General features: G+C 44.4%; 3 protein-coding genes across 10 annotated transcripts; 1 reads left to right on the forward strand and 2 right to left on the reverse strand.

Annotated features, from left to right (window-relative positions):
* The first annotated feature begins 39 nt into the window (after positions 1 to 39).
* GAPcenA (GTPase activating protein and centrosome-associated) lies at positions 40 to 6,293 on the forward strand. 2 transcript variants are annotated; one of them, XM_018007694.2, is made up of 9 exons: positions 40 to 928; positions 1,285 to 1,620; positions 1,681 to 1,864; positions 2,317 to 2,504; positions 2,587 to 3,677; positions 3,748 to 3,936; positions 4,021 to 4,740; positions 4,802 to 5,257; positions 5,754 to 6,293. In XM_018007694.2, the coding sequence occupies exons 1-9, from the start codon at positions 610 to 612 to the stop codon at positions 5,928 to 5,930; spliced, it is 3,660 nt and encodes a 1,219-aa protein (XP_017863183.1). In that variant the 5' UTR covers positions 40 to 609; the 3' UTR covers positions 5,931 to 6,293. The 2 variants fall into 2 exon arrangements, with proteins under 2 accessions (XP_017863183.1, XP_017863184.2); XM_018007695.2 differs by lacking the exon at positions 40 to 928 and adding an exon at positions 1,022 to 1,143.
* Positions 6,294 to 6,300: 7 nt separating this feature from the next.
* Culd (CUB and LDLa domain) lies at positions 6,301 to 10,727 on the reverse strand. The gene is made up of 6 exons (XM_018007696.2): positions 10,447 to 10,727; positions 10,050 to 10,374; positions 9,581 to 9,985; positions 8,594 to 8,962; positions 7,815 to 8,537; positions 6,301 to 7,719 (listed from the first exon to the last, which is right to left on the reverse strand). Exons 1-6 carry the CDS (start codon positions 10,642 to 10,644, stop codon positions 6,830 to 6,832), a joined length of 2,910 nt encoding a protein of 969 aa, XP_017863185.1. The 5' UTR covers positions 10,645 to 10,727; the 3' UTR covers positions 6,301 to 6,829.
* Positions 10,728 to 10,871: 144 nt separating this feature from the next.
* Idh (isocitrate dehydrogenase [NADP] cytoplasmic) lies at positions 10,872 to 15,090 on the reverse strand. Of its 7 annotated transcripts, none has more exons than XM_089468413.1 (3): positions 12,915 to 13,216; positions 12,507 to 12,557; positions 10,872 to 12,445 (listed from the first exon to the last, which is right to left on the reverse strand). In XM_089468413.1, the coding sequence occupies exons 1-3, from the start codon at positions 13,008 to 13,010 to the stop codon at positions 11,159 to 11,161; spliced, it is 1,434 nt and encodes a 477-aa protein (XP_089324539.1). In that variant the 5' UTR covers positions 13,011 to 13,216; the 3' UTR covers positions 10,872 to 11,158. The 7 variants fall into 7 exon arrangements, with proteins under 7 accessions (XP_089324539.1, XP_089324541.1, XP_017863190.1 ...); XM_089468415.1 differs by having other exon boundaries at positions 10,872 to 12,415; positions 12,480 to 12,557; XM_018007701.2 differs by lacking the exons at positions 12,507 to 12,557; positions 12,915 to 13,216 and adding an exon at positions 14,930 to 15,090 and having other exon boundaries at positions 10,872 to 12,415.
* Positions 15,091 to 21,770: the final 6,680 nt, after the last annotated feature.

Consider the following 21,770-nt stretch of genomic DNA (forward strand, 5'->3'; position numbering starts at 1 on the left):
ACTAAAGATTTAAAATAAATAATGTATTTCAACAGGTGTCTATCACCATCCAGAAATTTTCATCCTGCCTATCTTGTGGAATGTAGGCATGTTGTACAACAGTATTACTTTTGCATCAGGTGCCAGCACTAGGCCAACGCGCAACGTTTACCAACACCACAAAAATATGTAAACAAAAATCTATACATAGTGTACGTAAAGCAGGCAACTATTGACCCCAAATACGACATAAGCGCCACCCCACGATACAAAACTGTAGTTTTTGTGTCAAGCAAACAGAACGCACACAGACACACAAACACACATACAGACACATGCAACGCAATTGACGCCCCCCAAAGAAACCCCAACAAAAAAAGTAACGATTCGTCATCGATTTAAGGCAAAAGCTAAACAATGGAGCGGAGGTGCATTAAAAATTAAAAAATTCTTAATTGAAATTGAACAAAAATAGAAATAAGTTTATCTAACTGCAAGAAAATGCGCATTTCATAAACTTACTCAAATAAACAAAAGGCAAAGAAATTCGTAGCGAAACGAAATAAAACAACCTTGAAGTAAATCGCACACACAAACACACACACACTCACATACAGTTGAGCCTACATAATGGATGATAATTTGAGCACGAAATCCTCGGAGTCTTCGATTACAACCAGTGGTGAATACGAGATTGTGAATGATAGCAATGTGGCTACACCGCTGGAGCAATTGGCACCACCGCCAGCGGCGTCCACAGTGGGTGCCCAAGTGACCGAATCACTGAGTGCTCTGCCGGTTTCACCGGGTGTCGGCGATGCTGGCGGCGATCGCTCACCCACTTTGGACATGGCGCACAATCGCAATCTAAGCGACATCAAGCACGAGATGACAGACGCACTGCGTGACCTGCATCTGGAACGCAACAGCTTGGCTGCCAATACAGCAGGTGAGTAACAACTGCTGAGCAGAGGGAAAATTGAGTAATACAAAAGAACCGAAGAAGACAGCTGAAGCTCAGTTGTTTGCCAGACACCAGCTGCGCACACACAACGTTCCATATTTGGACGCGAGCGCCTTTTAAATAAACGACGGGAGGGTGGACTTAAAAGTAAGCCCAGTGCGCAATCTTATCTAAACGAATGGCTTCCAATGGCTGTCATGGTAACAAAAGCAAATAACAAACAAAAATAATTCAGAAAAGCTATCGAATCGCATTCCACATAAAAGATCAATACGATATTTTCATTTAAATTTCAACCATATAGAGGCACTTTTGTCATAATTGCCAATTAACATTTGCAGCTGTCAACGATAAGACGCGTCATCAACAGCAGAATCAGCAGCAGCAGCAGCCTCAGCCTCAACAGCCGCAACGAACGGAGCAACAACAAAAATCATTGACTTTGCCATTAGCTGGGCGGAAAGCACAGACCGAGACCGCAGGCGATACGGAAATGCGTTTCAAATGCAATCTATTCTCGCCCAAGGGCTGCGATGAATCAGAGGATGCATCCAATTCGGAGCACAATCGTGTCGGTCAGTCGGTGTTCTATGATTGCATCGATGCGAGTCCCGCCTGCATTGAGGAGAAACAGGATGCCATGAAGCCAGAGAAAGGCGACACCACCGATGAAGAGGGTAAGCTCCAGAATCATATTGATATACTCAGCCAGATCTAAACAAAATGCTCTTCAATAGTTTCAGAAATCGATCAGGGCTGCACTATATTCGCCGGTGTTACCTACTTGGGCGCTGCCAATATCAATGCCCCCAAGTCGGAGACAGATGTTTATCGCATCATGAGCGAACTGAACAGCGGCTCCAAGTCGGTGGGCCTCAAGATCACTGTCAGCATACCCAATTGTTCCGATGGACTGGTTGTGTAAGTAATCAAGAAGAACCTGTTAGAGGCTTACTATTAGAAACATTGCTTGGATCGTTTTAAGATGAAATAGGGAGAAAAAAACATTGTACTACACTAACAGAACCTGTAAAAGACAAAGTGTTATTCGCTTTTATCTGAGACACCCCTTAATCATGCTATTGTAAATGATAAGCTGCTACGCGCTTTAATTAACTAATAGTTAATAACTATATTAAACAGATGTCAGAGGCAAGTCGAGAACACTGAAAACATCTGCAATAGGCAATACTCACTGTAACATATTTTATTAAGCCAATGTAAACGCTATGTTAAGCGTAAAGTCTATTTTAGGTACTTTAAGCCGTTTTCAAATTCTTTTTGCAATATTTCTCTCAATTTCTTTGATTTGCTTTAAATTATATTCTTAATTGTAATTAGTCACACCTTCAATATTACCTTACCGTTTTCAGTCTACACGATGCGGAGAGCAATACGATTATAGCTACCTATGAAATATCAAGCATTATATTGTATTATCGCGGTCCCGTGGACACCGCGGAGAACGGCTGCTTCGCTTTCACATGGTTACATGGAGAAGCTTTGTTCCAGTGCCATGTGTTCCGCTGCCATATACCTGAGGCGGTAAACCAAGTGAGCGGTGAGTGTATCTAATCGCACGGACATGATTCATATATGCATTTATATATATCTTCATATTCATATTCCTATTCCGTTTGCAGCTTGCTTTCAGAAGGCATTCCAAACGTATGCGCCCAGCATGAGCTGCAGCTTGACTTCGGCTGTGGATATGGCTAACTCGGTGACGTCGGATATCAGTGGAAATCCCCTAAATACCGCTGGCTATGAATTTATTGTTTCGCTGGAAATACGCGAGAAGGTAGCCAAGAACTCGTATGCAGCTGTGCCGCGTGATCGTGGCTGCTTCAAGCTGCGCGCCAACACGGACAAGGAGGTGTGCATCACAGTCAGGCAGACGCCATCGAATGTCCTGCAGCCCCTGTACATTGAGCGCTGCTTTGGGGTACTCGTCGCACCCGGCAAGCTGGTAGTCCAAAAGGATATGCATCTGATTGATATGCTGAATATGGGCTATGTGCAGGTCCCGGGGGCGAGCACCGAGCCCGACTCGGTGAGCGCCTGCCTGAATGCCTATGCCATACGGGCCGAGTGGAAGGCGCAGGAGAAGGCATTCGAGCAACTCAATCAGGAAACGTCCAAAACAAACCTGACCGTCGCCGTGGACATTGTTATGCGTGGCATACAGGAGCCGGTGCGCTTTGTCATTGAGACGCCGGTGAGCATTCAGTCGGCCAGCGAAATGCGCATCAGGGATCACTTCATGTCCAAGCGGCCGATGACGCTGCGCTTCTATTTGCATCTGAAGCGCACAGACGAACTCAACTGGAAGGTGAACAGTATTGATCCCTCGGAGGAGATTACCGATCTTCAGGCCGGCCAACAAGGCTCCTCGGCTCTGTTCCTCAAGCTGGGCATGACAAATTTATCGCGCATTGTGCGCAGCTCGTCCATTGCGTCCATTGAGGATGATTGTCCCACAGATTACAGCAGCGACGGCGATGAGCCGCTGCTCAGCGGCACTGGCGAAGTGTCCAAGGACTGCTCGCAGGATACCCTCGATGAATGGGATCCCATATTGCGGGAATGGGACGGCGAGAAGCGACCCAAAAATCTGGCTCCTTTGGTGCGTCTGGGTGTGCCCGAGGCGCTACGCGAAAAAATCTGGCAGAAGCTGGCCAATGTGGAGGGCAAGGTGGAAATGAATGACATGTACAAGATTCTAATCACCAAAGTGAGTAACGGAACACTTGAGGTTATATAATGTATATATGGAAATAATGTAAATATTTGTGTATTTTTAGGAAACCAAATGCGAGACAGTCATACAGCGGGACATACATCGCACCTTTCCGGCGCACAAGTGTTTTAAGGAGACCGGCGGCTCGGGTCAGGATGCCCTGTTCAAGGTGTCCAAGGCATATGCCGTCCATGACAGTGAGGTGGGCTACTGCCAGGGCCTCAGCTTCATAGCAGCCAGTTTGCTGATCCATGTGAGTAAGAGGAGTCCCTTATGAATGATATAATGGAGAAGCATATGGAACCAGAGTTATTGAGGTAATTTTCATTTATGCTAGATGCCAGAGGAGGATGCCTTCTGCGTGCTGGTCTCTCTAATGTACGACTATGGATTACGTGATCTCTACAAGGCCGGCTTTGAGGTGCTCTATCTGCGGCTCTATCAGCTGGAGCGTCTTATTAAGGATCAGTTACCGAAGCTGCATGAACATTTCACAGCTTGCGGCATTGAGACGCACATGTACGCCTCCCAGTGGTTCCTAACTTTGTATACGGCCCGGTTTCCTTTATGTTTCGTATTCCATGTGCTCGACGTATTCCTGCTGGATGGCTTGCCTGTGCTGTTCCAGGTGGCCGTCACATTGCTGTCAATCTGTGAATCGGATTTACGTCAGCTCGATTTCGAGGGCATTTTAAAGTATTTCCGGGTCACGTTGCCCAAGAAGTGTCGCAGTTCGAGTCAGGCGCGCAAAATCATGAAGCAGGCGTGCGAGCGCAAGATCAAAAAACTAAAGCAGTACGAGGAGGAATTTCTGCTTAAAAAGCAGCACAGGGAGCGACTGGAGAAGGAGGCACAAATCTATGAAAGTCGCTTCGGCGAGGAGCGACGCAAACTCCAAGCTGAGATTGACTCGCTGACGCAGCAGCTGGCTGCAGCCAACGAGCGGGCTGTGGAAAAGGAAAAGAAGCACACGGGCATCATTCAGGAGTACAAGCAGATCATACAAAGGCAGGAGCAGGATATGAATACGCTGAACGAGACGCTGGGAAAGTTTATGGTGAGCATATGGGAGTGGAATATATTGAGAAATATTACTCTACAGATTTCTTCCATTGCAGCACACAGTTTCCAAGTGCTCGCAGTGCCTGCAGGTGATCGATGTGGGCAACGACAATGCCAAGCAGCAGTCAGGCAGTGGCAGCCTTAAGCGGCACTCGGCTCCTATACGCAATGCGAATGATGCGCCCCTGGGTCCGCTAGATCCATTGAATGCCGCTGCGCAGCGAATACGGGAATTGGAGCTGGAGCTGGCGCAGACCAAGCTAGCGCAAGTGGAGGCCGAATGCAAGAATCAAGACCTAAACCATCAGCTAAACAATACGCTCAGCGAGCTACAAACCAATCGCAACAGCTGGCAGCCCTGGCTCTCAAAGACCTTCAATTCGCTGCAGGAGAAGGTGACCACGCGCAGCGGCCAACCGCATCGCTCCGATCAGCCCGGACCCACATTCCAATCGTACATGAGCCAGGGGCCGACCACGGTCAGCGAGGCCAGCTCCCCGAGCGCCAATCAGGTAACCTAATGCCAGCCAACAACAACAACAACAACACAATTAATCCATGACAGTCGCCCGTTCAAGCCTCTTCAAACAGTTTTAAGTTCCCATACTACATTATTATTATTATTAACTATTCTTATATGCTATTTTTAAGTTTACATTCTTTGGAATATTAATTCTTTGTTTGAGCCCTGAGAATGGCTTTAAAAATATTGTTTCGAATACTAAAAGTTTTGTGAGCACCTGCGTTGCCATTGACCATACTCCAACTTGTTAATCATTATCATGCATTATTTATATAGAGATATCTACATACATACATGAAGAATTTATTATATATGCCTATATATTTAGTTGACTTTTTATATATAACCTACATAATGACCTTATTTGCTGTGTTGATTTAATTGACAATTGATTTTCTTTGTTTTTGCCACTGAAATAAAAGTTTGTACACACTAATATATGATACATATATATATATAATTTAAATCCCTCTCTGTTTTTATAGGAGTACAAAGCGTTTGCCTTTGCTTCGGTTGGCGGCTCACCGAAATTGCCCACAAAATTTCAGGCCACTAAATTGCGCAACAGCATCGACAGTTTACGCAACATTGTTGTTCCCTTGGAAACCAGCAAATCGCTGCTCGCCGAGAATCTCAAGCAGCAGCTCCAGTCGCAACCATAAATATATGACGCATAAACGTATATCTCTAAAAATGTAGACAGTTCTGGCTAGCAGGCAGTCTTTACGCCTATCGTATTCGCCTATCGTACTATATATATGTATACATACTATATATACCAGTTTAGTCATACACAGACAAACACACACACATATATATACATATATGTTTGTACTTTTTGCGCATTCCTTGGTTTCTATATAGAGAAATTGCATCGTTTTTCCTTTTGCACTTTAAACGCACCTAGGCTTGTCCAACTGTACGTGCATACAGTTTGGCATGCACTGCAGCAGAGTAAAAATACGCTGAATCTTATATACAAAATATATATATATACTATATATGCCATATATATCAACAAGTAATGCAACAAACTGTGTAAATAATTTATTTATTTGGGTTTCATAATATTTTCTATATTTATATTTATGTAGTTCTATATGAGTATTTTATTAGTTATAAGACCAGCGTCTGAACAGCATCACATCGGGCATAATACTATCGTTCTTTTATAGGCTCCCTCTCCATATATCATCACTCTATATTTTCGTTCTCTCCAAGCAGTTTTCTCTCTATATACAATTTATTATACCCACTCTGCGTATAGTATATCCCATATCCCTTTGTAAACCTCCTCTCCGCAAGCCACTTGTTCTGAAACCTCTTTCTCTCTTGATTCGTCTCTCTCTCTTTTTGTAGATCAGTTACTATATAGAGAGGAATCGATCCATCCCTCTATCGGCGTCTGCCTATCGATTCCTCCCTCTCTATAAATAGATAAAGGTCCCTCTATCGCTTCCTCCATCTATCTCTGTCTATATGTATATACAGCTCTCTCTACATACTCCCCCTTCTCTATGATCCCTCTCTCATCCACACTCTCTTTCTTTTCAATCCCACTTCATATAAAAAACAATCGCTGTATGGTTTTACCTTCCCCCCTATCCCTCTCCAAGTTGGCGTAGATCAGTAAGTCCGCCGAAGAGCTGCGCTGCCGCAGACGTCGCTTTGGTCCGCTGCCCGGTCGCCCGCTGCTGCTGAAGGAGCGACTGCGCACGCGTCGCCGCTTGGGTCGTTGCGAGACGGCTCCAAAGCAGGAGACCTGCTGCTCCGCCTCACTGTCGCTCAGCAAATCCCGCTGAGACAGCGTCATCTCCGACTGCAGCGTTTGTATTGAGCATTCCAAGTCACCATTTGGCGTCGTCGATGGCGTTGGCGTTGGCGTCGGCGTCGGTGTCGGCAGCGGAGTCAAGGTATGGCAATCGCTCTGCTCGGCAGCCGCGAGTCGCGCCCGCTTGCCAAAGCTGTAGCTGGAGGGATCTCTGGAGAGCTCGGAGCCAAAGTTGCTGCTGCTGCGCTCGTGCGGCATATTCGTGCCGTAACTGAGGAAGTCCGGATAGGGCAGATTCAGATTCGGCTCATGGGCGCCAAAGGCTTCGGGCGACGAGAAGGTGTGGCGCAGTCGCTGCACCCGACAGCGCTGACCATGCGGCGGCTGCTGGACCAGCAGCCAGGAGCGCTTCAGGTACGTATGCTCGGTGCAGTTGCTGCTCAGGCTCTGGTTGGTGGTCGAGCTGGGTAGCCCTAGAGTGAGTGATATATTGAGTGAATTGTCTCGAAAGGCGTCGGTACAGTCGTCCGTTGCACTGTTGTTGGTGGGCGTGGTCGCTCCAGCGGCTGCGGATAGTTCACGCCCAACGGATAGCGATGGCGGGCACGCTGCAAGCCCCACGGATTGCTGCGGCGCACTGAGGATTGCTGGCGACGCCGTGCCAGACGTGCTTGCAGCGCCTGCAAACGGGATTCTGTACTGGTAAATTAGCAAATGCAGGGAAGGGTGGAGGAGCAGGAGGAGTCTTGAATGGGGATTCAAGCAATGTCCTTACCACAAATGGCGGTGGCCAACAGCATGCGCTGTGATAGCAACTGTTGCTGCTGCTGGTGCTGCTGCTGCTGCTGCTCCAACTGTGTTGCATCCTGTGTGGTATCGGTGGAAGCGACGGCACGTGTCATCGCTGCCGCCGAGGTGCTGGGCTGATCCTGTTCCAGGCTGCAGCTGCCGTGCAGCGGCACCATCGATTGCATGGTGCAGTTACTCGGCGCACGGCTGCAGCCGCGCTCCCTTGGTCGACGTCGGCGCTGGCGTCGCGGCTCCCGCAGCTCCTGCTGCATGCCCACCTTGATGACCTCCTCGTAGTCGGGCGGCGCCTCATAGCTGGGCGGCTCATCCGGCGGCCGATCCTCGTCCTGGCGATCCAGCAGCTCACTGATCGTCTGCAAATGGCTTTGCAGCTCGCGCTGATGACGCGCCCGTACGCCCATGCGATAGAGTATCACCATCCAGCCGGAGAGCACGCCAAAGATGCCCAGGGTGCTAATGATGAATATGCCCGTGGCTGTCTTCAAGTCCGGATACTGATCGATCTTGGGGAAGTAGTAGTTGGGCTTGTGTGAGTACCAGCGGCGATCATGATGCAAGTGCGCCCAGTCCTCCTCGCAGGAGTCGGGCTCGTCGCTGCCATCGCCGCAGTGATCGAAGCCATCACAGTGGAGACGTATGGAAATGCAGTGATTATTCCCGCACAGAAACTCCGAACCAATATAGCAATCTATTAGGAGAGACCAACATTAGGCTGGAGTATTAGAAATACTCCACTCTACCCACTCAAATAATTGAAGACGCTGTAGACGATGGCCAGCTTGGAGGACATGCCGAACACTCCACGCAGTCGTATATAGTAGCCCGTCAATATGGGCGCTATATGATTCTCCTTGCTGAGTCCATTATTCGGCCACATTACGTTCTCGATTTCCGTCGCTTCGGATGTGGTGCCCTGTCTAATGGTCAGCTCTGATCGCGCTGCCATGCCATAAAAGTCATCCACACGCAATGAGATGTGCGTCTTCATCATCATGTAGTTGTTGCCCGGCTTGATGATCCAAATGCAGTCGAAAAGCCGCACATCTGTGGTATTTTCAATCATGTTCATCATGGTGATGGCGCCTCCAGGTCCAGTTACCATGCCACCACAATCTGTTGAGGTAGATATGTTCTTTACCGATGAGTCTTAAAGGACCTAGGACCCTGTCATCTTCCGTTAAATGTAAATTGAGCTTAGACCCTGAGGTCCTAGGATCCTAGCATCTTTCGTTCGACATAAGCTGATTTAAGATCCAGCTGTTCCATTCCTGACGAGTCGGATTAACCTTTAGAGTTATCTAAGCCTAGGATCCTAGCACCAATTGTGGCAAGTAGGGTTTAGTCCTTAGTGGTTCACCCTCATCGAAGTTGACTAAGCATGGCGGTTCTTAAATTTTCCTCATATAGACTGCAGCCGACCTTAGCCCAAGTCTCTACCTTCTATATATAATTAAGTTCTTACCTAAACTTAATATAAACCATAGGATTATATATTCATATTACGCTAACGGAGCTTCTTTCTCTTACGCCATGCCGTAAGCACACTTACAACAGCAATATCGATTGCATTACCAAACTAGACCGTGTTAAAGCATCGCCTAGTTCCACTTTAGTCTGCGCCTTGGCATTGAAATTTATACAACGGCCACCCAAGCACCCCACCCACTGCCCCTCAGCTGGTCTTCAATCAATAAACCAATTGTAGACCCTCAAATAGCTGCACTCACTCACCAGTGTAGGGCACAAGACGCTCGTCCTTAAGCTGCTTGGAGGAGACAAAGCTGACCTCGGCGCGAAAGCCCACGCCCGATGCGGAATTGCCACGAAACTGCAGCAGCAAGGACTTTCCGCTGCTCACTGTAATCGGCGGACGAAAGTGCTCGCCCGTGTAGGAGTCCAGCATTTGGCCATTCGAGTCAAAGATTTCCAGCGTCGAGGCGAGACCCAGCTGGAAGTCCGTAAAGTCCAGACGCACCTGGCAATTGTCCGCCTCGCAGGTGAGTATGTGCTCGATGCCATAGTCGCGCGGATAGGCCATGGGAAAATAGGGCGTCGAGATGACCTGTGGCAAGTACTTGGCGTTGCCGTTGCCCACAATGGACTGCTTGGGTGAGCCACTGACAATCTTCACATTGCCTAAAGCGAGTTCGAAAGCTGTAAAAGGGAGACCCTAGATGGGGGAGGGGAGAGTTTGACTCACGCTCTGAGAAGTACTGCAGGGAGAACACATGGGCATTGGTGGCTCTGTAGAAGAACTTGAGCTGCAGCGTTCTCGTTTTGCTGCGAAACACCTTGCCATCGCCACAGAACTCCTGCCCGGAGATGGTGGTGTCGTAGGGCGGTTCCGAGAACTGAATGTGCTCGCAAGGACACATATTGGTATTCGTGTTGCTGCAGCTCTTGGAGAAGTTGGCATGGGTGAAGGTAACCCGGATCACACACTCGGCACAGGTGACCAGCTCCAGATTGCACTGATACCACACGTCCACGGCAGTCAAGTCACTCTTGAGGCTCAGAGGTGAGCTCTATATGGGGAGTAGACGGAGTAGGGTCTCTATAGATAGAGCCAGGACAACTATCAACCTGCCAGCACTCACTCGGTAAGCCGTATTGCTCACATTCCGCGCGTGCAGCTCGCCTCGCTCGCCCAGCTCCAGGAAGTGTCGCCTGCCATTCCAGTGATTGCATATGTCCAGATCCCGATAGCTATTGGTGGGATAGGCACTGCCCGGCCAGCTAACGAGAGCCAGCACATAGGCCAGGCAAAAGCCGTAGCCCAAGGCTTTCACCAACATCCTGACTATATCGTCGTCTATATATTGAATGCTGATGCGCTGGCCACGAGCGTCGACTCAAGACTGGACGCAAATCCAATAAGCTGTGCAGCTCAAGAGCTTGCAGCAGAAGCCGCACAAGTGGAACATATATAAGAGGCGACTATAGCAAACGATTTGTGAGTGGGTGGGCGGCTGGGCGGTTGATAGGTTAAAGACCTCAAAAACAAAAAGAAACAAAATGTGGCTTGGCGGTATAAAAAATATTTATTTATTTATTTAGTATTTTAACAAAATTTAAAAATTCCACTTGGCCAGGGATACAAATTACGAAAGGTAGTTTTTTTTTGTTTGTTTGATGGGGTCTCGCAGAGACGAACGAACATGGAATCGACATGTAAAATACATAATTATAAAAAGGGTAGCAAAATCAAATATACCTAGGGTTCACATTCATACATATGTACATAGGCACAACAGGCAAATATGGACGACGAGGACATTTGAGGAGCAAGTGCTGGGAGGGTAGGGGAGCTTAAAGTGATGCCTGCTGCGTGGTGCCCTTGTTGAGGGCGATCTGCAGATTCTTGGCCAGCGTGTCCATGAACTCGAAGGTCTCCTGGTAGTCCTTGCGCTCGACAGCGCTGGGGCTGCCCTTGATGCAGATGGCCAGATCCTTGGTCATCGAGCCAGACTCAATCGTGTCGATGCACACCTGCTCGAGTGTCTCGGCGAACTGCTTGAGGGGCTGATTGTTGTCCAGCTTGGCGCGGTGAAGCAGACCACGCGTCCAGGCAAAGATCGAGGCAATGGGATTGGTGGAGGTCTCCTTGCCCTGCTGGTAAAAACGGAAGTGACGCGTCACCGTACCGTGAGCAGCCTCCGCCTCTACAGTCTTGCCGTCAGGACACAGCAGCACCGAGGTCATCAGACCCAGCGAGCCATAGCCCTGGGCAACGGAGTCCGACTGGACATCGCCATCGTAGTTCTTGCAGGCCCAGACGAAGCCGCCCTCCGACTTCATGCAGTAGGCGACCATATCGTCGATAAGTCTGTGCTCATACCAGATGCCGGCGGCCTCGTACTGCTTCTTGTACTCCTTGTTGTACAGCTCCTCGAAGATGTCCTTGAAGCGACCATCGTACTTCTTGAGGATTGTGTTCTTGGTGCTCATGTACAGCGGCATCTTGCGGTCCAGCGCATATTTGAACGAAGCATGAGCAAAGTCCACAATCGAGTCGTCCGTGTTGTACATGCCCAATGCAATGCCGGGACCCTTGAAGTCATTGATCACCTCGTTGATGACCTTGCCGTCGGTGCCCTTGAATGTGAGGGTCAACTGGCCGGGTCCGGGCACTAGGTAATCAACAGCCTTGTACTGATCGGCATGGGCATGGCGACCAATGACAATGGGCTTCTGCCAGCCGGAGACGAGGCGGGGCACATTCTTGCAAATGATCGCCTCACGGAAGACGGTGCCGCCAAGAATGTTACGAATGGTGCCGTTGGGGGATTTCCACATCTTCTTCAGGTTGAACTCCTCGACGCGCTTCTCATCGGGCGTAATGGTGGCACACTTGATGCCCACATTGTACTTCTTGATGGCCTCGGCACAGTCGATGGTCACCTGATCGTTGGTCTTGTCGCGCTCCTCGATGCCCAGATCGAATGTGTGCAGCTCGACGTCGACGAAGGGCAGGATCAGCTTATCCTTGATCGACTGCCAGATGATGCGGGTCATCTCATCACCCAGCACATCGACGACGGGTCCAGCGCGAATTTTCTGCGACATCTGTGCGGGAAAGCAAACCAAATAGGAAGGCTGTGATTTAAACAAAGATATCAACTGCACAAACCGACGACAAATACAAGATGGATATCACCTTATTGTATACGACTTGCATTTTTTTCTTAATTTTAATATTCAGCTTACTCTATAATTTAGAAAAGTAATAATAATAAAAATCATGATAATAATGTTAGACTGATAAAGATGAAATTGAGTGTTGCAAGCCAAAGTGAACTTTGATCGGATGAGAGAAAAATTGACTATAGAGAAAGCTAACTTGGGAATCCAATTTGATTAGCCGAAATGCGTATTTACAGATGAAGCAGATGAGCAAAAAGATAACTAATAGTGAATATACCCCGCCACCTTTTGAAAACAGAGTATTTACAACAATTAATAGTGAAAGCATGGCAAACAAAAATGACAATTTAGATGAAATGTGTTTAGTAGCCAAGCCAATATACTCCAGTTCACTTTGGATACAGGGTATGCACAAACCTACCGCCGCAGAGACACCGAAATTGACTTTAAAACAGTTGTTTTGCTTCAATTTTTGCGGCCCGTAGACCATATTGAGACTGCGGCGTAATGCAAACATTTCACAAACTGCAACAAATTTCTATGAATGAATCTTCTCCTTTTTTGTTGTTATTTTTTTTTTTTTTTCGAACACTAAGCGACAAAGCTCCCAATGGACTACACGTATTCCCGGCCAGTCACTGTGCTAAACTGATAACTACAGACCGGCGAGCACCGTTAGGCCGCCAACAATCTCTAATGCACCAATTACAAATGCGTTGCGCAATCGCTGTTATCACCGTTATATGGCCCACTAGACTGGCAGTCAGATAAGCGCCGTGTGTGTGTGCGCCAATGTTTTTATTTTCTCTAAAGTAAAACTAGTAATTTTTCTGTCTCGAAACAAATTTCACAAAAACTTCTAAGCTCAAACGAAAATACAAGTACGCCCAGGCCTGTAATCGTTATCGCATTTGCCGGCCAACAACATATGTAGATATGCCAGCCATTGGCATATTATGTCTCTCCCTTACTCTTATCGCTGGACTAACTGTTGCTTGCTGTTCTTTCTTCCCTTTTACGCGTGCCAAAAACTTTTCCATTAGTGAGCATTAAAATGACTTTTTTATGACAAGTTCATGGTCACACGCAAAACTGAAAAATTGTTGATAACCGCAGCTGATCTTTATCGATAACGATAGTTGGCACTCTGACATTGAACAGTGTTGTATAGTGGCGCCATTGAATGGTTTTGAATTGAGCGCCAGTGTGTCTGTTTTCAATTAGAAATTCTCTTATCAGATATTTTTATGAAATTGTATCAATTGAATTATTACACAACTATTCGCGCAGCTTGTCGCATCTGGCGCGTTTATATAAGCGACAAATGTGCTAAATTATCTATATTTAGATTGTCGCTTTGGTGTGTGTGTGGTGCATGCAAATTAATACAGATACGCGATACAGCCCAATAAGCTGCTGTTGCTAATTAGTTTCGGTGCTAGATGAGCAGCTCCTTTGCATGCCAAATAGCGAAATTTTGTCTGTACATAAATCACGCCATATACATGACTGAAGTAGGCACGCCCACAATTCTACGCTTTCGCCACAAATATATGTATATTATTTATTTACAATTAGTTCTTGCGGTTTTTTTTTACTGTACACTATCAGTGGGAGTAGCGGTTTCTGATAAGATTTGGCATTGTTAATATGTTTTCTACGTGCTGAACAAGCGTATGTTACAATGCGAGCCCCTTGAGAATTATACTCGAACAATCGTTGTCTAATGAAAAAAAAGTGACAATGCAAATATGTGTTTAAACTTTGAACGTTAGCTAGAGAAGTGGAAGAAGAAGAAGAGGAGCAGAAGGGGAAAGTTAAGCTAAGCACAGGTGGCAACGTGTAAATTATTCTCTCTCTTTATACATATACATAAAATATATCTTGCTCTCACTCTTTTCAGATTTTCTTCTATGCCAAGAAACCGGCTGTGCTTTAGAAAGCCAACAAAATAAACAAGCAAAGTGAATTGCATATAAGCAATGAATATGTATGTGTGCGAGCATTTCGATATATAGACACACACACACTTTTATACACACGTATGCATATGAATGTGAACATGTGTCCCACAGATTTTTGTTTTTTTTTTTTTGGTTTTTGTATTTTTTTATTTGTGGGGAAAGTTCAACACGAAGGTGAAGCAAAGGCGCAACAAAAGCCACAAAGTTTTAAGTCAAAGGTTATTCGTAGTTTAAACATACGTAATTTATTCATTTAATCAGAGCTAAATACTTTAACCACATATTAACAAACGGAATTTTAGATCAACGATATGCGCACACATATTGTGCAGCTCTAATTGGCATTTATTGCAAGTCAGCATTATGTGATATTCGTATTTTGTTCTAACTAGATAAATGCAACAGCGAGAGCTTTCGATTGTCATCTGATAATTAGCACTTTTATATAATATAATTTTCGACAATTTCTTACCTTTGAGTAGTATTGAAAAAACTGACTTGCCGGTGATTAAAAAACGAACACTAAACTTTTTACTGCAGACCGCAAGATGGCGAACCACTCCCAATCAGACTCAACGTAGAACTGATTGGAAACGACAACAATGGTGGGCAAGAAGTGGTCTGACGATGTGTGTGCGCGCGTGTATAAAGATAAGCCGCTAGATAAATACAAGTTTGGCGGCCAGCTGTTCGCCAAAATGCTAGCTTGACTTTGAGCAGTGTGGCAGCGCCGTGTGCTTTCAATGAATGCAGTGCTGTAGCAGGCAGCTATTTTGCTTTTGCTCAAAGACGTTAAAGCTTTGAAATTGGTTTCAATTTGAATTTGTAGCTTAAAGTGAGCTTTGAGTTTTTAGATGGCGCAGTGGACGCTTATATTAAAAAGAAGATTTTATAAAATGAAAACAAATGAGAATGCGATTCTAATTGAAGTTTGTCTTCATTTGTTTCCTTAGCTAAAGATGCAACGTTAGTTATCTAGTACAATAAATTAAAATAAAATAAAATTTTCAATAAATTAAGCTCAGCAATTTTGTCCCAAATCTGAACTTTCTATTGTCCCATAATTCTTTTCGCTTCATTCTCTTTCATTTTGCAGATTGATTTGCCATCAAAATTGAATTTTTTCTCATGTGCCGTAAAAGTGAAATGTGAAGCTATTAAATCTTAACGTAGTAAATAAAAAAATGGATGTGCAAATAAAAATGATTACCTCTAACACAGCTAGACTTGATATTTTTTCTAGACATTTTTTATTGCATTTTTAATGTGCGAAAGTGAAGTGAAGTGCAAAATATGCTTAAGGCGTATAAATAAATGAAGACAAATAAAATTAACAGCCGCAAATTAATGCAAGGCAAAGTAAATAAAGACACTAAAGAAAATTTGATATGCAAATTAATTCTTAGACAAACAAGATTTACAAAAATAAATACAAATATTTTAAAGTATTTTTCTCCCATTTCTTTTGTACAGTAAAGACTCGCTTGGCGACAATGTTTATGGTTTTTTTTTTCTTTTTTCTTCTTTAATGAAAGAAAAAAGTTGTCTAATTGGCTGGACAGCATGTGCCGCTTTCTATTGTCCAATTAGATAATCGTTGGAGCCGTACTCAAATTGTTATATAATCTAATTATAACAGGCTTCAATTGCATTAAATAACAATTTCGTTTTATAAAATAAGAAATAAATTCAAGCTATTTGACTCGATGTTAAATGCGCGCGTGCCGGCGAAACTCTTGCTTTACAGGTGACAATTTGACAGGTAGACAGACAGACATGCCTTCCCGCCTGCTCGCCGCCCCACCCCCCTATCGCCGGTGGCCTCGTGTCAATGAACGTGAAATTGAGCATTAAGTACCAGCAGCTGTCTCTAGCCACTTGGCTACCTGGCCGGCTACCTGGGCTACCCGTTCATTTAAGTGCGTGCCTTGTTTCTACAAGCATAAATTTGGTATTTGTTCATTTTGATTGTTATGTAAAAGCTGAAATGAAATGAAATGAAAAACAAGTAAACTGATTTTATTTTCTAAACAGCACACATAAAACAAAACGAAATAAAGTAACAAAAATGAAAAGTAAAAGTCAACGCAGAAGCTATGCTAAAATATATTTTGGCTAAAAATAGTTTTGTTTTTCGGGGTTCGCTTTCTGAAAGTGAGCCTGAAAAGCTGAAAACAATTTGCATAAATAACACAAAAAACCAACGTAAATTTGGTAAAGCATCTTTTGGTTTTGTTTTTTGCTGTTTCTCTAAACTCTGTATATTTTTAGAGAGGGGGAGAGGGATGCATAGATGTTTAGTTTGCTTTTGTTTGTCTGCCACACACAGCGACTTTGACTTTGACTTTTCACTTGTTACACATACGCCCCGTGGTGCGCTGCGAATTTTGAGTAATGAATTATTTGGCCAGGGCAGACGGGCAGCTGGAGAAATGGTTTTTAGTTATCTTTGTTTGTCTCTCTCTCTCTCTCTCTCTCTCTCTTTCTCTCGCTTAAGCTGTGACTGCACGCCTGCAATAATAAATTACTTCCTGGGCAGCAGCAGCGGCAACTGCTGCTGTTACCATTCTGAAGACGTGCAGCAGCTAAGCAAGACAGCGCAGACAAAAAAAAAATATTACTTTTAATTATATTGAATGGAGAAAGTCAATTTCGTCAAAGTCTGACGCTGTCTGCGGCTGTATCTTTGGCTTTTGTGCGCCATTTCTAAAGACGCAGCTGTCAGTCAGTCACTCAGTCAGTCAGTCATTCAGTCAGTCAGTCAGCGAGTCGGTTAGCCAGTTTCCATTTCAACTGCTTTCAGCTTATCTTTGTGGAGCGTCGTCGCATTCTTTTGAGGCGTCTCCAGCACGTCGCCCCTCCCTCTCCCTCTCTCCCTCTCTCTCTCTCTCTCTTGTCGGCTGCTGTGGCTTTTGACTGCTCTCCGGTTACACTTGATATTTTTTAATCGTATTGCCGATCATGTGGCATGTGTGGCACATATATCTCTATATATATGTATACTTTTCTTTCATTTCACCAAGTCTGTCTAAATGCAAATGTCGTGCGTCAGCTGAGAATGATATGATATACCCTGTAGGCAACAGGTGTGTGAAGGGGTGGCTTAAAATTAGCTGTAAGGTTGCTTAAGTTAATGGGGATATTTATTTGATATACTTAAGGTATTAATATTTATTATAAATTAATAAAATATATATTATAGTAGTAGTGGAAGGTAAACTCGGATTATAAATAGACTACCGTCGTAGGTCACTTATAAAAATACCAACATAATTTTTATAGGATATCTATTACGTCTAACCCACTGTAAGATATTTGTAAAATACTTTAATAATAATATAAATATAGTATAAAATTTATATAAAATGTATTTTAAAATCAATTATCTACTTTCTTACCTCATTTACAGGGTATCTACCAGTCTAGTTCGAAATAGCTGTGCCTTTTTTATGTGGGCTTCGAGTTATTTATTAAGAGCTTGTTTCGATTAACAACCAGAGGGCCGAGCACACACACAAAGTTGATTTTGATTATGTTTACAGTTATGTCGTCTTTAGTGTTTATGCAAATTTATGCTAAGCTCTGCGCCACAGATGAGCCCACAGCACCTGTCTGTGTGTGACTGTGTGTGTATGTGTGTGTGTTTGTTTGTGTCTCGTGTGAGATGTGGGTTAGGGCTACCGATTCACCTATTTGATTTGCCTTTAATCTGTTTATTTACTGTTTGCTACGATTTAAGGCCAGGTTAAGCTGATCTATTGGCAGCTATCATCCGCAAGAGCAGTGAAAGGCGTTGCCAATAAACCTTGCCAATAACTTGCAACGGCTTTCAAAAAAAAAAAAAAAAAAAAAAAAAAAAAAAAAAAACACAGAAAACGAAGCAAAAATCCAAAAAAGAAAAACGAAAGCCAAGCCCAGAGTCGGAGACAACGAGATTTGCGTTCGTTTTTTACTAATGAAGTGCAACAGCAGCGGCAGCAGCCAACTGCATACCAAATGTCTTCTGGGTCAATGTATCGCAATGTTGGCCCAAACGCAACTTGGCCATAGTCACAGGCACAGCCACAATAAACGCATCCAACTACCCAAGTCTTGTGAAAATCATTAATGCGCTCGTTGCTAGCCAAATTGCTTGGCCTCGGCTTCGACTTCGACTTCGACGTCAACGTCGACTTCGGCTGCGGCTTCGACTTGGCTTGCACATGTTGGCGGCTTTCACATGGACAGCAGCAGGCAGCAGGCAGCAACAGGTAGCCAAAGGGGGCCTCTATTGTATTGTCATCTGAATATGGCCAATATAGCCAAATATTAATTCCTTTTCTACCATCTGTTTATATGCAAATTTCAGCTGCCTTAACGTTCTAGCTGGAAAGTAATACGCGATCAGGCCGCGGAAATGTTGAAAGCCAAATGCATTGGCCATTGGATTATTGTTAATAGAATTGAATACACTTTGCTTTCTTGTTTCCCTCTGTTTGGCCCCGTGGCATGTGCGGGGCAGGTGAGTGACGGGCTACATGCGAACAGTTGATTACGGCAGCAGGTAAAATGAAAAAAAAAAAGGAAGAAAATGCAGAAGAAAAACGAGAGGCGGAATTTTACATTAGAATTAGGTGCGCAATTCGCAAGAGAGGTATTCCCTATCGATCGAAGGATGTAGTGTGTGTTAAGGAGAGTAGAGGGAGCAGAGGAAAAAAGAAAAGATCCAGGAGCAGGGTGCGGGCGGAGAGAAGGAAGTAGAAGGCAAAGGAAATTGTATAGGAGGCAGAAGTTCATCGAAATGGAAAAGAGAAGCCAGAAAGAGAAGATAAAGGGAACGAAAAACATGAAGAGAGAGAGAGGCAAAAGCAAAGAAAATAAGAGGGAGATAATATGATTTCTGGGCGATCCTCCTGCTCTTCTTTAGCTCTACTTCCCTTTAGCTCTCATTTATCTCTCATACTCTATATCTTTACTTTATATTCTAAGAGACTCAAGGGTCATAATATTATTTCCTTTATATGCATGTATGCTCAATGGTAATCGAATATTAAGATCACACGTGAGCTCCGTTGTCAATGTCAGCTCAAGGTAGAGTCGACTATTTCCCATCGAGTCTAGTTCAAAAACTAAGATCTCTAAGATATTTATCATGTTCGCTGATATCTCAGACAGAAGTTCGTCAATGAAATGCCAAATCTTCATGTTTCCCATGCAATTAACGCTTGATGGATGCAAATATCTCCAGCCTTGACTTGAGTTGGCTCTATTAGCATTCGGATATTTATGATCTTTTTGGCGGATTTGGCTGTAGATCTCATGTGGTTTTCAATATCCTCTCGATAAGTGGCCAATAAATATTGTTAATGGCTTCCGATGGGAGTGAGAGAACCTATACGATATTTTGGGTCACTACTCACGACGCAGCGTCTCTGACACGCATTAATTGATTTGTTTCGTAACCGAAATTAGGTAATGCCATGAAGCATTTAAATCTTCTTCTCTCAAAAACGACTTCCGAGCCGCAGCAGCCGTTGCCCCAAGCACTTTCAATGTAATTTTCTACAAATTTTACAGAGCCACACGTGAAAGTTCATAAACGAAAGCAAAAATTTAAAGACACAGGCAGCAGCTACACGTGTGTGTATGTGTATGTGTGTGTGTGTATGTCTTGTATCTTTCATTGTCATTAAACAAAATGAAGCAGAACCGCGTCAGGCTATGAAAGGCTTTTTTTTATACCCTGAACCCATTGAAAATGGGAAATCAGGGTATAATGGTTTTGTGAAAAAGTATGTAACGGGCAGAAGGAGGCGTGGCAGACCCCACAAAGTATATATATTCTTGATCAGCGTGACGAGCTGAGTCGATATAGCCCTGTCCGTCTGTCCGTCCGTCCGTCCGTCCGTCCGTCCGTCCGTCCGTCCGTCCGTCCGTCCGTCCGTCCGTCCGTCCGTCCGTCCGTCCGTATGAGTGCGTCGATCTCAGAAGTTACAAGAGCTAGAGAGCTGAAATTTGGCATGCATACTCGTGAGTACCATACGCAGTACGAGTTTGCTTTATTTTTTCGATAAATCGTCCGATAACTTTTTTATCGAGAATAATCGAAAAATTGATTTTGTTTTTTTGGCCTAATTTGAACATTTTTAGATCTGGAGTCTTCAAATTTGCGTTGTATATAAAGTTAATCGGTACAAAGCTTTCGTAATTTACAGATTTTGGATACCACGCCCCCTTCACCCCCAATTTGTAAAAGACGCATTTCAAGTACTAGAGACTTGGGCTTTAGAATGTACACACATATTCACCATATGATTACGCCCTAAAAGTTTCATTAAGATCGTATGTCTACAAAAGAAGTTATTCAACAAATAAATTCTCATAATATTGCCCACATTGCAACGCAGCCCAAGCGCAGTCGCTGCTTACTGCGCAGTTAGCAGAGCGCAGGCTTATGCGTGCGTGTGGAAGCATGTGTATGTATGTGTGCATAAAAGAAGTGCAGAATGATTAGAATATCAGCTTGGAGGGTTCAGGGTATCTCCTAGTCGAGCAGTCTCGACTGGAGCTTTCTTACTTGTTTTTTTTTAATACGAGTAGATGAGTAGCTAAGTATGTTTGTGTGTGTGTGGAGGGCGGCCAGGCTGGAGGGAGAGAGAGGGGGCATGGGGGCCACTCACGGTGAATGTACGACGATGATCATTAAATGCCAAAAAATGCCAACAGTTAGAGAGTCAGAGCCAAAGTCAGAGCCAAATTATGGCAAAAGGCAAAACTTAAAACTGTAATGTTTCGAATGTTTCATTTTTGTGTGTTGCTTGTATATATGGTTTCACTATCATTTGTCTCTGTGGCTCTGTGTCTGCGTGTGTGTGTGTGTATTAAAAGTGAAAACATGTAAAAAGTCATTCATAGAAATGTTAAGACCCAGCAGCAGCAGCAGCAACGGCAGCGGCAACGGCAGCGGCAGACGCTACACATATGGCATATAAATTGCGTATACGTAATTTTTAATTGATCGCTTAAGCATTTCGCTTGTTTTTTTTTTTTTTTTCTGGCCAATTTACATAAGTATAGTTGGCTTATGCTAATTGAGTGAGCATCATTCAGAAGGATTATATATATACATATTTATATATCTATTTTGTCCACATTGCTTGTCGCTTAACTCAAAAATTAGTAAAAGTTATGGCAAGAAAGTTATGCAGATTTGTTTCGCTCGCTTGTTATCTAACGCCGAAGCTTGCCTGTCTTGATCTTATTTGTTCGCGTCTTTTCTATTCAGCTAAACAGTAGCTCTTTAGGCGCTGTCTCATCTTTTGGCTGATTGGCTG

This window comes from Drosophila arizonae, chromosome 4 (genome assembly GCF_054131065.1).
Source record: "Drosophila arizonae isolate 15081-1271.41 chromosome 4, UAZ_ARI_1.0, whole genome shotgun sequence".
NCBI lineage: Eukaryota > Metazoa > Arthropoda > Insecta > Diptera > Drosophilidae > Drosophila > Drosophila arizonae.